Source organism: Somniosus microcephalus, chromosome 9 (assembly GCF_052327205.1).
Source record: "Somniosus microcephalus isolate GS21.2 chromosome 9, FLI_Smic_1.0, whole genome shotgun sequence".
NCBI classification, from domain to species: Eukaryota; Metazoa; Chordata; class Chondrichthyes; order Squaliformes; family Somniosidae; genus Somniosus; species Somniosus microcephalus.
This window is the reverse complement of record NC_140995.1, coordinates 202633442-202648441: the sequence shown is the minus strand read 5'-3', so window position 1 is coordinate 202648441 and position 15000 is coordinate 202633442. Positions and strand designations below refer to the sequence as shown.

Genomic DNA, 15000 nt, shown 5'->3' with positions numbered 1-15000 from the left:
AACTGAGGCCTAACCAGTGTTTTATAACTTCCTTGCTTTTGTGCTCTATGCCTCTATTTATAAAGCCAAGGACCTCATATGCTTTTTTAAACCACCTTCTCAAGTTGTCCTGCCACCTTCAAAGATTTGTGTACATACACCCCAGGTATCTCTGTTCCTGCACCCCCTTTAAAATTGTACCATTTAGTTTATACTGCCTCTCCTCATTCTTCCTACTATAATGTATCACTTCTCTGCATTAAATTTCATCTGCCATGTGTCTGCCCATTTCACCAGTCTGTCTATGTCCTCCTGAAGTCTGTTACTACCCTCCTTATTGTTCACTACATTCTGAGTTTTGTATCATCTGCAAAACTTGAAATTATGCCCTGTATAGCCAAGTCCAGGTCATTAATATATATCAAAAAGAGCAGTGGTCCTAACACTGACCCCGGGAACACCACAGTATACTTCCCTCCAGTCTGAAAAACAACTGTTCACCACTACTTTCTGCTTTCTATCCCTTTGTCAATTTCCCACGTATCCATGCTGCCACTGTCCCTTTAATCCTGTGCCCTTTAATTTTGCTAACAAGTCTATTATGTAGTACTTAATCAAACACCTTTTGAAAGTCCATATACAAAACATGAATCGAATTACCCATATCAACCCTCTCTGTTACATCATCAAATAACTCAATCAAGTTAGTCAAACATGATTTGCCTTTAACAAATCTGTGCTGACTTTTATTTATTAGACCATTCTTTTCCAAATGCCAAGTAATTTTGTCCTGGATTATTAAAAGTTTCCTTACCAACGACGTTAGGCTGACTGGCCTATAGTTGCCAGGTGTATCCCTCTCCCCCTTTTTGAAAAGGGGTGTAACATTTGCAATCCACAGTCCTCTGGCTCCACGGCCCATAGCTAAGGAGGATTGGATCAATCAGCTGTAATTTCCATCCTTACTTCCCTCAGTAACCTAGGGCGCATCCCCTCCAGACCAGGTGACTATTCTACTTTGAGGAGGGCCAACCGTTTTACTTTATCTATGTTTAATCCATCCAATATTGCTACTGGCTCCTCTATGATTCTAAGATGCAATGTATTAATTTAGTACCTCAGCCATGCCCTCTGCTTGCACAAGAAGATTTCCTGTTTGCCCCTGATCAGCCCCAACCTTCCTTTGTCTAGCCTTTTACTATTTATATGCTTTCAAAATACTTTTGGGTTCTCTTTTAAGTTAGCTTCTAATCTATTCTCATACTCTCACTTTACTCTTATTCCCCTTTTTTTAGATTTCCTCTGTACTTTCTATATTCAGCTTGGTTCTCTACTGTATTGTGAACCTTACATTTGTCATAAGCCTCCTATTACAAGTTCTTGTACTAGAGTAAGATTGTCAAGAGGGCAGCTTGATACCAATTTGGAGGGTGAATTCGGTCTTCGGCGGTAGCGCAAAACGGGCGATAAGGACGTCAATCAAAAGAAAATCTGGCCGGGTGTAAAACTGGCGACCGATTCACTATCGCCCGTTTTCCAGTACCGCCAAAGCCCACGCTCACCCAAATGTCTTATATGCTTTAATCAAGTAACAATTGGCGAGATATTAAATAGATCATTCTAAGACACACAAAAACTACTGCAGCAGCAGTTAATCGAGCTCTCTCCAAACCAGCTTAGAGCACACACCATTTGCCCGTCTTTATTCAAATTCTGTTCCAGATGAACGCCGCTGGATTGCTCAGCAATCGTTTGCGTTCGGGTCCCCTGAAGCTGCAGGGAGCCACTGACCTACAGAGCGCTCCGTGAGCTTTGAAAGCGGATTTTCGTTAGTAGGGTCGGGGTGAATTTGCTGAGGGGAGGTGCATTGTCAGAACGGAAACAGAGCATCAGCCCACTCCTCATAGGGGTTGAGACCATGTGGTCATTTCCCCCCCCCCCCTCCCCATGTTGACACAGCCAAGAAGAGCGAGATAATGGTTTGCCGTCAATGTGCAATAGCTGTACTAAAAACTGCTTGAAGTAAATTGATACAAGCGCCGTAATGGACCGTTGCAAGCAAGCAACATGCCTGTGCTTGCAGAACGCGATCTGGTTTTTTTAAATAAGGCAACAATTATATATTTACATAACTTAAAGTGCTTCGTGTTCTTTTTAAACTGTACATATGCGGGTTGAGTCTGAGAACGGAATTATGATATCATTGTTGGAGTTAAAGGTGGTGGCTAGTTTTTGGCCCCGTTAACTGGGATCGTTTTCAGTTGATGGGATCGTGTTGCACTGGAGTCAATCAGCATTTTACTGTAGTCAGATATATTGTGCTCGAATCAATGGGAGCTGGTTTGCAACACAACGCCACAAAGGGAAAAGAAAACTACCGCGCTTCCATATTCCGATGACGGATTAGTCAACTGATAATCTTTTCACATGGGGTTAGCGTGGGTTCAGCCTCGGGGTATAGCAAGCAACAATAGACATTTGCTGGTATAAACTATTGCCATCGTCCTTCTTGTATTATAGAAAATGTCCACAAACAAATATAATTATGTCAATTGGTCTCTGTGTATGTATATGTGTGTGTGACTATATGTAAGCTTGTGACTATATTTGTGTGTGTGACTATCTGTGTACATGTGACTACATTTGTGTGTGACTATATGTAAGCTTGTGACTATATTTGTGTGTGACTATATGTAAGCTTGTGACTATATTTGTGTGTGACTATCTGTGTGCTTGTGACTATATTTGTGTGTGTGACTATCTGTGTGCTTGTGACTATATTTGTGTGTGACTATATGTAAGCTTGTGACTATATGTGTGTGACTGACTATCTGTGTACATGTGACTATATTTGTGTGTGTGACTATCTGTGTGCATGTGACTATATTTGTGTGTGACTATATGTAAGCTTGTGACTATATGTGTGTGACTGACTATCTGTGTACATGTGACTATATTTGTGTGTGTGACTATCTGTGTACATGTGACTATATTTGTGTGTGTGACTATCTGTGTACATGTGACTATATTTGTGTGTGACTATATGTAAGCTTGTGACTATATGTATGTGACTGACTATCTGTGTACATGTGACTATATTTGTGTGTGACTATCTGTGTGCTTGTGACTATATTTGTGTGACTGACTGTCTGTGTGCTTGTGACTATATTTGTGTGTGTGACTATGGGCCAGAATTTACTGTAAAAATAACATTGAGGACAACAACGCTCACCGTTAGAGAGGCGCAAATCGGACAGCAACTTCAGGCGAGTGCAGACGCGTGGCTAAATGCGAAAATCCGGATGTTACTGTCCAAGATACGCCGCTCCTCCATAAACTGCACGAAAACGGCATCTCGTCGTCTGGCTCCGCACTCAAATGTATTGAATGGCGTGAAGTTCCTGTACTTGCATGGTAGATATGAACTAAACTGGCCACAGATAGATCGGGCCAGTGTTCCCAACCTAAGGTGCGCGCGGCCAGCAACCACGCGGTCCCGCGCAGGCCGCTCACCAATGCTGCCGCTGGAAGAGATACCGCGCGGCAAATTTAAAGGGCCCGCGCAGGAAAAACAATTAGAGGGAACATTGGTTAGGGCTTGTCCATTTCAGTCTCTTTAATGGTGTGGTAAGTCTTAATTACTGCCAAATAATCATCTGCCACTGAAAATTAACTTTTAAAAGTGTGGAGTCTCATTCCTTCAGCTTTTAATTGTTGGAGATTAAAAAACTTTCTGTCTCTTTTTTCTCTCTTAATCCAATATTTCTTTCCCTCTCTTTATTTTGCTCTCTGTACCTGATTTGACATTGATTTCAATATTCAAGCTGACACTTCCTGGTTCAGACTCTGTGCTGCTCATTAGCAATTCCTCAATCTGATTGGTTGAGGAGACACACAGTTGCTTGCTTCTTCACACAGGTCCCAAGGGCTCTGTAGAGGGCACCGCGTTGTATCACTCTCCCACTAACACAATTTGCCGTGCCAAAGCTCATGGAAATTAAACGGGCAAGGGCAAGTCTAACGAATGACGGGTTCCGTTCATTCGTCACCTACAGTAAATTCTGGCCCATTATGTGTGTAAGGGTATCTGCATGCTCATGTGTGTGTGTATATAAGTACTTGCAGCTATGTGCATGTGTATTCTGTGTGTGTGTAACTGCATAGCTGTATGTGAGCGTGTTTCTGTGTGTGTGTATGCATTGCATGTACATATGTGCATGTCCATCTATGTATAGAATCATAGAATGGTTACAGCATGGAAGAAGGCTATTCAGCCCATCGAGCCCCTGCTGGCTCTCTGCAAGAGCACCTCAGCTAGTCCCACTCCCCCGCCCTTTCCCCATAGCCCTGCAACATTTTTTCCTTCAGATACTTATCCAACTTCCTTTTGAAAGATAAGATTGAGTCTGCCTCCACCACCCTTTCAGGAAGTGCATTCCAGATCTTAACCACTCGCTGCGTAAAAAAGTGTTTTCTTACGTCGCCTTTGGTTCTTTTGCCAAACACCTTAAATCTGTGTCCTCTGGTTCTCGACCCTTCTGCCAATGGGAACTGTTTCTCTCTATCTACTCTGTCCAGACCCCTCATGATTTTGAACACCTCTATCAAATCTCCTCGTAATCTTCTCTGCTCCAATGAGAACAACTCCAGCTTCTCCAGTCTATCAACGTAACTGAAGTCCTCCATTCCTGGAATCATTCTCGTAAATCTTTTCTGCACCTTTTCTAAGGCCTTCACATCCTTCCTAACGTGCGGTGCCCAGAATTGGACACACTACTCCAGCTGAGGCCGAAACAATGTTTTATACAGGTTCATCACTATACCTCTATTTATGAAGCCCAGGATCCTGTAAGCCTTTTTAACTGCTTTCTCAAGCTACTCTGTCACCTTCAATGATTTGTGCATACATACTCCCAGGTCTCTCTGTTCCTGCACCCCCTTCAGGATTGTACCATTTAGTTTATATGTCCTCTACTCATTTTTCTACCAAAATGCATCACTTCACACTTTTCTGCATTAAATTTCATCTGCCACATGTCCGCCCATTTCACCAGCCTGTCTATGTCTTCCTGAAGTCTATCACTCTCCTCCTCTTCCTTGGTGAAGACAGATGCAAAGTATTCATTTAGTACCTCAGCTATAGCCTCTGCCTCCATGCATAGATCTCCTTTTTGCTCCCTAATCGGCCTGACCCCTCCTCTTACTACCCTTTTAATATATATATGCCTATAGAACTATTTTGGATTATCTTTTATGTTGACTGCCATTCTATTCTCATACCCTCTCTTTGCCCCTCTTATTTTCTTTTTCACTTCTCCTCTGACCTTTCTATATATAACCTGATTCTCAGATGTATTTGCAACCTGACATCTGTCATACACGCTCTTTTTCTGCTTCATCATACTCTTTATCTGTTTCCTCATCCAGGGAGCCCTGACTTTAGTTGCCCTGCCATTCCACCTAGTGGGAATGTACCTCAACTGTACCTGAACTATTTCCTCTTTAAAGGCAGCCCATTGTTCCATTACAGTTTTGCCTGCTAATCTTTGATTCCAGTTTATCTGCTCCAGATCCATTCTCATCCCACTGAAATTGCCCTTGCCCCAGTTAAACATTTTTACTCGAGATTGTTCCCTGTCCTTTTCCAAAGCTAATCTAAACCTTATGATACTATGATCACTGTTCCCTAAATGTTCATCTCCTGACACTTGCTCCACTTGACCTACCTCATTCCCCAGAACCAGATCCAGCAATGCCTCCTCCCTCACCGGGCTGGAAACATACTGATCAAGAATGTTCTCCTGAACACATTTCAGAAATTCTTCCCCTTCTCTTCCCTTTACACTATTATGATCCCAGTCTATATTAGGATAGTTGAAGTCCCCCATTATTACTACTCTATAGTTCTTGCTATAAACTACTCTGTAATTTCTCTGCAAATTTGCTCCTCCATATCTTTCCCTCTATTTGGTGGTCTATAGAATACACCACTAGTGTAATGGGACCTCTATTATTTCTTAACTCTGGCCATATAGATTCTCTCCTTGACCCCTCCAGGACATCCTCCCTCTCCAGCACTGTAACATTCTCCTTAACCAATACTGCCAGCCCACCTCCTATCTTTCCTTCCCTATCTTTTCTGAACACCTTATAACCAGGAATATTTAATACCTAATCCTGCCCTTTTTTGAGCCAGGTCTCAGTTATTGCCATGACATCATATTCCCATGTGGCTATTTGTGCCTGCAGCTCACTTACCTTGTTTACTACCCTTCATGCATTTACATAGATACACTGTAAACCCATCTTAGACCATCCTGTATTCCCTCTTAGTTTGAACCCACCTAATACCTTACCATTTCTTACTTTAGTGCTCTCTGCCTCTCCCAATCCTTTCAGCGCTTTATTTCCCCTTTCTAATGTTACACCCTGGTGCCCATCCCCCTGCCAAATTAGTTTAAACCCTCCCCAAAAGCACGCGCAAATCTCCCCATGAAGATATGGGTTCCGGCCCTGTTGAGGTGCTACCCTTCTGGCCTGTGCAGGTCCCACCTCCCCCAGAACTGGCCCAATGCCCCAGAAATCTGAAGCCCTCCCTCCTGCACCATCTCTCCAGCGAGACATTCATCTGCTCTATCCTCCTATTTCTGTACTCACTCGCGCGAAGCACCGGGAGTACCTTTGAGGTCCTGCTTTTTAATCTCTTTCCTAGCTCCCTAAAATCTGCCTGCAGGACCTCATCCATCTTTCTACCAATGCTGTTGGCACCAATATGGACCACGACCTCTGGCTGTTCACTCTCCCCCCTCAGAATGTTCTGCAGCCACTCAGAGACATCCTTAACCCTGGCACCAGAGATGCAACATACCATCCTGGAGTCACATCTGCAGCTGCAGAAATGCCTGTCTGCTCCCATAACTATTGAATCTCCTACCACTATTGCTCTCCCACTCTTCTTCCTCCACCCCCCCCCCCCCCCCGCCGTACAGCTGAGCCACCAGCGGTGCCACGGACTTAGCTCTGGCTGTTCTCCCCAGAGGAACCATCACTCTCACCAGTATTCAGAACAGAATACTGGTTGGAGAGCAAGATGCACCCAGGGGACTCCTGCACTACCTGTCCGGTCCTCCTCTTCTGTCTGGTGGTCAGCCATTCCCTCTCTGCCTGCACACTCCTTAGCGGTGGGGTGACCACCTCCTGAAACATGCTATCCACTTAGCTCTCAGCCTCGCGGATGCACCGCAGTGACGCCAGCTGCCGCTCAAGCTCTGAAACCTGGAGCTCAAGCTCCTCCAGCTGACGACACCTCCTGCACACGTGGTTGTCCAGGACATGGGAAGCATCCTGGATGTCCCACATGGCACAGGATGTGTATTCCGTGGGACTGAGCTGCCTTGCCCTGCCTCTATTTAATAGACTGTTAACTAACTTACAGAAATAAACTTAAGACTAAGGGGGAAAAATTGGGTTGCTTTGCGCCTCCTGTTAGTGCCCCCCCTAACGCCTGGGCACAGTGCCACTAACACCTCCCATGAAATTCAGTGGGAGGTTAGTGGCAGCGGTAGCTGGCAGCAGTTTTCGGTGCTGTGCCTCCAGTGATGACATCATCGCCGTTCGCAGCACCCCGCTCATGCCCCGGCCGTAGACTTCAACTGCACCCCCATACGATATGTCCGACAGGGTCGGGGGGGTGTTTTTGTGGCTGTGGCAGCACAAATTAAAGGGCAGGTGCCAGGCAGCCATTTTTTTTGGGCTGCCTGCCAGCACCTGCCCCCTTTCGCTTCCTCATGCGGGGTTTCGGCTGCGATCGGTCAGCCCGCCACTCCTCTTGAGTGCCGGGCTGTTTTCCCGGCACCCCGCTCCCTGGTGCTCCAGCAGGGCCCCGGTGTGCGCTGCGCTAGGCCCCTCCCCTTTAATCAGGGGAGGGAGGCCTATGTGCTGATGCGTGTGGCGCTGTTGCATGTAGCGCCGCGATATTGAATGGTAGCGCCCCAGGAAGGATAGGGAGCGCTTCCAGTAGCGCCCCGCCTCCTGCTTGGGGTGCTACCACTTAATTTATGGTGCAGAGGTGCTAACTTTTTTGGGGCGCTAAAAGTAGTGCCCCAGCGAAGTTAGCACCCCAAAGGGGGTGCAGCCGAATTTCTCCCCCTAAGAGTCTTAAAAGTCGGACCTACCCTTATCTTCAGCTGCTTCTCTCACTCTCTTAGTTAAAGTCTTTATTCACACGATTATCTATAGTTATATTAATTAGTTTATCTAGTTATGTTAGAGAGAATAAAACACTATTACTCACTCACTAATCACCTACCTGCAGTCCTGTGACGTCACTCCTTGCTTTTGCTGTTCTTTTGGAATTCGGCGGCCCCACGCTCTTTATCCTCTGCTGCTGCCTCTGCTGCCGATTCCTTTCATGATTACTTCGATGATTCTATAATTCTATGAACCTATGATTTACATCCACCCTTCCAGTGGAAAAGCACTTCATATGTGTGTGCATGTGTCTATATGTATCTACATATAAGTGTGGGTATTGTCTGTGTGTCTACATATGTGTGTGGCTATCATGTGTGTCTGTGTGTCTATATATGTTTCTGGCTATCATGTGTGTGTCTATATATGTGTATGGGTATCATGGGTATGTCTGTGTGTCTATATACATGTGTGGGTATCGTGTGTTTGCTAATTATATCATAATCTCATTGAAAAGAAAATCTGATCAGAATGCAAGCTTTAGCTATGATTGGGTAGGACAAATATTTTGAGTTCTGCAACTATTAATATTTAAGTTAAAACTGGATTCCCTTAAGATAAGACTGGCACAAATAATTTTTGCCTAAATAGCCAGAGAACTATTCTGTATGGGCACCACCGACCCTTCCTGTCTCAGGAATCTGGCCGTATTGACTCATCGGTGGAGAAATGACTAATTGCATCAATTTCCTCACTTGTTCACTGATTTTCTTTGTTGCGATCCGAAAGCAGCAATTTGGTGTCCAAAGGCAGAAGCGATCATTTACCTTTGGAGTTGGCTGTGGTAAACCCACCAACGACTGACGATCGGATCCAGCAGTCAGATCGATGTTATGCGTTTCTAACTGGGTGACAGCAGTGAAGAAAGCTGGTCCGGGTAAAGCAGCTGCTGGGTATGGGGTGACACCTCCATTTACTTCCTTGTGGCCCCGGAAATACAGGGCTACCTGCTTCCTTATCGTCGATGTCCTTGGACCCCTTTCATGTTGCACAGCTATGAGGAAAACACATCAGAACAAGGCATGGGAGGAGGCAAAATAAAATGAATCAGGTGTATTTTTATTTAGTGATCTGATCATTCATTCTCCGAGTCGTTTGCTACCTTAGGTTAAGGAAATTTAAGAATAACAGATAGTATATATCCTAGGGTGCTGAAGAAGAGGGGAGAAATTTGTGGGGCACTAACTGTTGTCATGAATAAATCATTGGGTACAGGAGAGGTTCCACAGGAACCTATGGTAATACCTATTTTTAAAAATAGGGACATATCTGACCTCAGCAGTTACAGTACCATTAGCCTAAGATAAGCAAAGGGTAGGATAATAAAAACTATTTTAAGGATTAGTCTAGAAGGGTACCTAATCATAGAATGATAAGCACTGAAGAAGGCCATTCAGGCATTCGGCCCATCGTGCCTGTGCCAGAATAGCAAATTACAAAAAAATGTCACCATCTATTTGGAAGGTTTAAGAAGCTACAAGTCAAATCTTTTCCAATTCATCGAGGGTGCTACAAATAGGCGTCAGCCTTGGCTCAGTGGTAGCATACTCAACTCTGAGTCAAGAGGTTATGGGTTCAAGTCCCACTCCAGAGACTTGACCACAAAATCTAGCCTGATGCTACACTGTCCGAGGTGCTGTTTTTCAGATGAGCCATTAAACTGAGGCCTCGTCTCCCGTCTACCCTCTCCCTTGGACATAAAAGATCCCATAGCACTATTTGAAGAAGAGCAGGGGTGTTCAGATAGATCAAACTTCCATTTCTATAGCGCCTTTCATGACCCCAGGATGTCCCAAAGTGCTTCACAGCCAATGAAGTAATTTTTGAGGTGCAGTCACTGTTGTAATGTAGGAAGTGGATCAGCCAATCTGCCCACAGCAGGCTCCCACATACAGCAATGAGATAATGAGTTCTCCCCTGTGTTCTGGACAATACTTAGCCCTCAGCCAACATAACTGAAACAAATTATCTGGTCATTATCACATTGCTGGTTTTGGGACCTTGCTGGGCACAAATTGACTGCCATGTTTTCTACATTGCATCAGTGACTACACTCCAAAAGTACTTAATTGGCTTTAAAGCACTTTGGGATGACAGAGGTTTTGAAAGGTACTATGTAAATGAAAGTTCTTTCTTTAAAGTAAATTGCAACCCCCTTGCAATAAAGGTTATTTGCCTTCCTATGAGAAGAGATTGAGTAGAACGGGCCTCTATTCTCTTGAGTTCAGAAGAATGAGTGGTGATCTCATTGAAATGTATAAAATTCTTAGAGGGCTTGACAAGGTAGATGCGGAGAGGCTGTTTCCCCTGGCTGGCGAGTCTAGAACTAGGGGTCATAGCCTCAGGCTAAGGGGTCGGCCATTTCGGATTGAGATGTGGAGATATTTCTTCACTCAGAGAGTTGTGAATCATTGGAATTCTCCAACCCAGAGGGCTGTGGATGCTCAGTCGATTCAAGACTGAGATCAATAGATTTTTGGGCACTAAGGGAATCAAGAGATTTGGGGATAGTGCAGGAAAGTGGAGTTGATGTAGAAGATCAGCCATGATTTTATTGAATAGAGGAGCAGGCTCAAGGGGTCATATGGCCAACTCCTGCTCCTATTTCTTATGTTCACTTGGATTTTCAGAACACCTTTGACAAGGTTCCAGATGAAAAGCTTCTAATAAAACTAAAAACAGGGGATTCTATGGTAGAAACTTGCACTAGATGAAACATTGGATAATAAATAGGAAACAGGGACTGCTCATGACTGCCATAGTCTCGGACAGGGGGAGAGATGCTGGTTGGAGTGTCAATTGGGTCAGTTCTTTGACCCTTGTTGATTCTTAGCTGCATAAATGTCTGGATGCAGAAAATAATTGTGAATTCAATAAAGTAGCAGATTACACTAAAATAGCGAGGGCTGAAGGGATGTGGGATGCAGTTGATGAATTGATCAATTGTTAATTTGGGCACTAACTGGAGAATGGCAAAATACTCCCTATTGGGTGATGAAGTGAGCAATGTAAGTAGAAGTGAAGGAAGAAGGATTATTAGAGTGAGACTTTTAACTGCACCTGGGACTAACAGTACACTCATCACTTTTAATAATTAGCCAATGTGAAGAAGCATGTAGAATGTTGGCAGTGGAATTGCAGATATGTAATGGTTATAATGCACTGATCACACCATCTTTGGAGTACTTTGTACAGTTTTGCTCAGCACACTTTAAAATGTGCATATATGCTTTGGAAAGGATGCAAAAAACACCAGTAAGAATGATCCCAACTGTAAAGGGAATGAGCTATGAGGAAAGACTGGCGAAGCTTAAGTTCTTTAGTCTAAACCTGGTCTTGGTGGTTTTGTGGAAAATTAAGCTGGAGTAAACCGGAAAAGTTGAAAAGGGGCGTGAGTTTATAAAGACACCCTCTTATCATCAGGGTAAACCTCCCAGCTTTCAGGGCTGTGCCAAGGTCAAGGAAATATCCTCGATTAATGAGTGTACATAAACCGGCGCCAGTTCAACTCCCAACACACCTCTGTCACAATTCGCACAAATCAAATCCGATTTTTTTTAAAGGGAATATTGATGGGAGGTGATTCTCCCTCTTTAAGTAACCTTTACTATCTGTACGTCCCTGGTAATTGGGTGAGATTAAAAGGGAATGTCGCCATGGCAGAAACAAAGTGGTATTTCACCAGAGAATCCTAGATTTTGCAGCACTAGATTCGGCCCATCAGGTTTGTGCTGGTTTTATTGAACGAGCTACCCCTTAGTTCTATTCACCATACCATTTATGTTCGGTTCCGGCACTAAACCTCGTGGTTTGCTGTCTCCTCATTTGGTGCGACAAACAAAACCAGGTAATAAAAATAAATTGGTCCAGAACTGGAAACTTAATTGTTGCAGCATTAAACCAGGCACACCTTTAAAATTAGATGTGAAATCCAATCGTTATTTGCGATTTATAGACATAGGAAGTTCCTAACACTTGGCCAAATATTCTGCTGCCCCTCGCAGTTACCATTCAGATATATCGCTCAGTTTAGATTTAGCAAACGACAATGACAAACTCTACTCTAATAATACTCGTCTAACAAGCAGCCACGAAATGCTAGTGTGGTTGACGATCGTCCGATTTAACTGTTAAACCGAATGCAATGAAAGCGCAGGTTATTCCTAAGATCCAATTGAATGAACATTCCGTCGATACGAGAAGCAGATGAGATGTTTCTAAACATCTGCAGTACCAAAATAGCCGAATCTCCCACACCATTGTGCTTCTATTATGAGCAGTGAATGTCATCCGCTGGCTGCTGCATATATCATACCAGTTGTCTTAATCATAGAAACGAAACACCAATTAAGTGACACCCATCCGTATTTTAACTTGAGATGTTTGCAAGTGTCTCCATGTACTCGTCCAATTAAATCTTAGCAAGCTGCTCATTTGGCGTTAATTACGGTACGGTAGCATAGTGGTAATGTTACTGGGCTAGTGATCCAGAGGCCTGGACTAATTATCCAGAGACGTGAGTTCAAATCCCATCACGGCAGTTGAGGAATTTATAATTCAGTTAAATAAATAAATCTGGAATGGTGACCATGAAACTACCAGATTGTTGTAAAATCCCATCTGGTTCACTAATGCCCTTTAGGGGAGGAAACCTGCCATCCTTACCTGGTCTGGCCGATATGTGACTCCAGACCCACAGCAATGAGGTTGACTCTGAACTACCCTCTGAAATGGCCTAGCAAACAATCTGTCATATCAAAAGAGTTCTGCTACGATGGACTGCAGCGGTTCAAGGCGGCGGCTCACCACCACCTTCTCAAGGGGCAATAAATGCTGGCCTTGCCAGCGATGTCTACATCCCGTAAATAAATAAATATTATATAAGAGAAACAGCCTGAAAATATACAGTTAACAATTTCAATCCGTGTAGCTGGGAGGTTGAATCGTGGACTCGTCAGCTGAGCGAACAATCACGGGTCGGGATGTGACTGGTCTTCGGCTTCATCTGAAGTGTTTGTAGCAAGCGAAATAGGTGGTGGATGGAATAAAGACATGAATATTTCCAACCACCTGTATCATACACTTCCTCGGTGTATACTATCCACTTGATGCCCGTGCACAGCGGTTTCAGGTGAACAGCGACCACAGAACGACGGCCGTCCAGTATAATTTAAGAATTCGGTCAGACATCGGGCACCAAAACCAAAAGAAATGAGGGTACTTTGAACATGTGTGTGTGTGTGAGGGAGAGAGACAGAGAGATGAAGACAGCGGAGATATCAAAGAACGCAGAAAGTGCCAGGGCTTGGCAAGGGATGCAGAATAACTCCAGCTTGGTTCCAAACCAAGTTTAAACTACTGACACTTACTTTTCAATATTATAATGTTAACACAGAACCCCTCCTGCCTAACTTAAAAAAATATCCGGAGGGGGTTGGGGCAGAGCACTCCGAAAAAAATGTTATAGTTTCTAATATATTTGTAATCTATTCCAAAACGATAGTGCAACAGCACATTACGGTTTTCCACGCAGAACAATTTGATTAGAAATTATGTTTGCAAGAGTATATTAACCATTCCCATCTTTAAATGACACCTGGACTGTGTGCAGAAATACATTCATGCCGATTTTTAGAATTACTTCCACCTTGTCCAGTTGAACAAAGAGATTGAAACTCACAAGAATGACATTCCAACCTCAATCGCAACAAGATTGCTTACTTGTGAAAGAAATCCATTAAAATCAATGTAAAGTTGATCTTAAGGAGACTTAATGTGCCACGTCGTAATTCCAAATCCTTAAATTCTGTATTATAAGGGGGCTGTAACAGAATGTATAGATTGCGTTGCGTTGCGTGTGCGTGTCTGTCTGCGTGTATGAGAGAAATGACTTGCATTTCTGTAGCCTCCCTTCAGGTCTTCAGGACGTCCCAAAGCGCTTTACAGCCAGTGAAGTACGTAAGAAGTGTAGTCACTGTTGTAATGTAGGGAAACGGACAGGCAATTTGCACACAGCAAAGTGCCCGCAAATAGCAACGAAACAAATGACCAGATAATCTGTTTAATAATCTGTTTAATAATCTGCGGGCTGTTTTGTGAGGAGTTTTCTGTTTCTACTTAACATGACATAATAGTTGTTTTCAGATAAAAGTTGGAATTTGCAATTATTTTTTAATTAAAAAATGACCGAGCAATGATAGAATTTCCGTTATTGTAAAAAAAAAAGTGTGCAATGCAGGGCTCCCAGGAAGAAAATAAGACAGAATAAGGCAGTGATAGCAGGGTTGGGAAGGGATCGAGTTGATTCGGTGACCGGACAGTGTTCTGAGGCACGTGGTCCACTGACGTGCCTTCTGATTCACTAAAGGGATATTGATCTTGTTTGTTCTAAATAAGGTTCTAAAGGGCGTGTTTTCGACCTGGGACAAAATAAAAGATGCATTTTCTGGATGTGAGCTATGTTTGGCGAGGGGCACAATATTTAAAAGGAAGGTTGTCTTTTAATCTGTTTCATTTCACACACACACACAAAGACTTCAAACAAACTCAGGCAGGTGGGGCGAGTGGCGGGACTGGAATATGACATAAAAAATCTTACCGTCTTTGTTCATATTAACTTCAAGACACTTTTTCAGCCGGCAGGCTCTGCATTGATTTCTGTGAGTCTTGTCTACAGGACAGCCCCCCTTTAAAAGATAAAAACAAAATAATGAACCGCACAATACCTCACACAGATCAAACATATTTCATTTTAAATCACATGTTTATATT

At 43.6% G+C, this 15000-nt stretch overlaps 1 protein-coding gene across 2 annotated transcripts in view; it reads right to left on the bottom strand.

Moving 5' to 3' along the window:
• Positions 1 to 15000, bottom strand: part of nr2e1 (nuclear receptor subfamily 2, group E, member 1) — a 46222-nt gene that overhangs the window by 24316 nt on the left and 6906 nt on the right. For both annotated transcript variants that reach the window (XM_085997769.1, XM_085997770.1), the window contains exons 3-4: positions 14828 to 14915; positions 8997 to 9223 (exon numbers count right to left, since the gene is read on the bottom strand). In XM_085997769.1, the coding sequence (XP_085853895.1) occupies positions 8997 to 9223; positions 14828 to 14915 (315 nt within the window). The remainder of the gene's footprint in view (positions 1 to 8996; positions 9224 to 14827; positions 14916 to 15000) is intronic.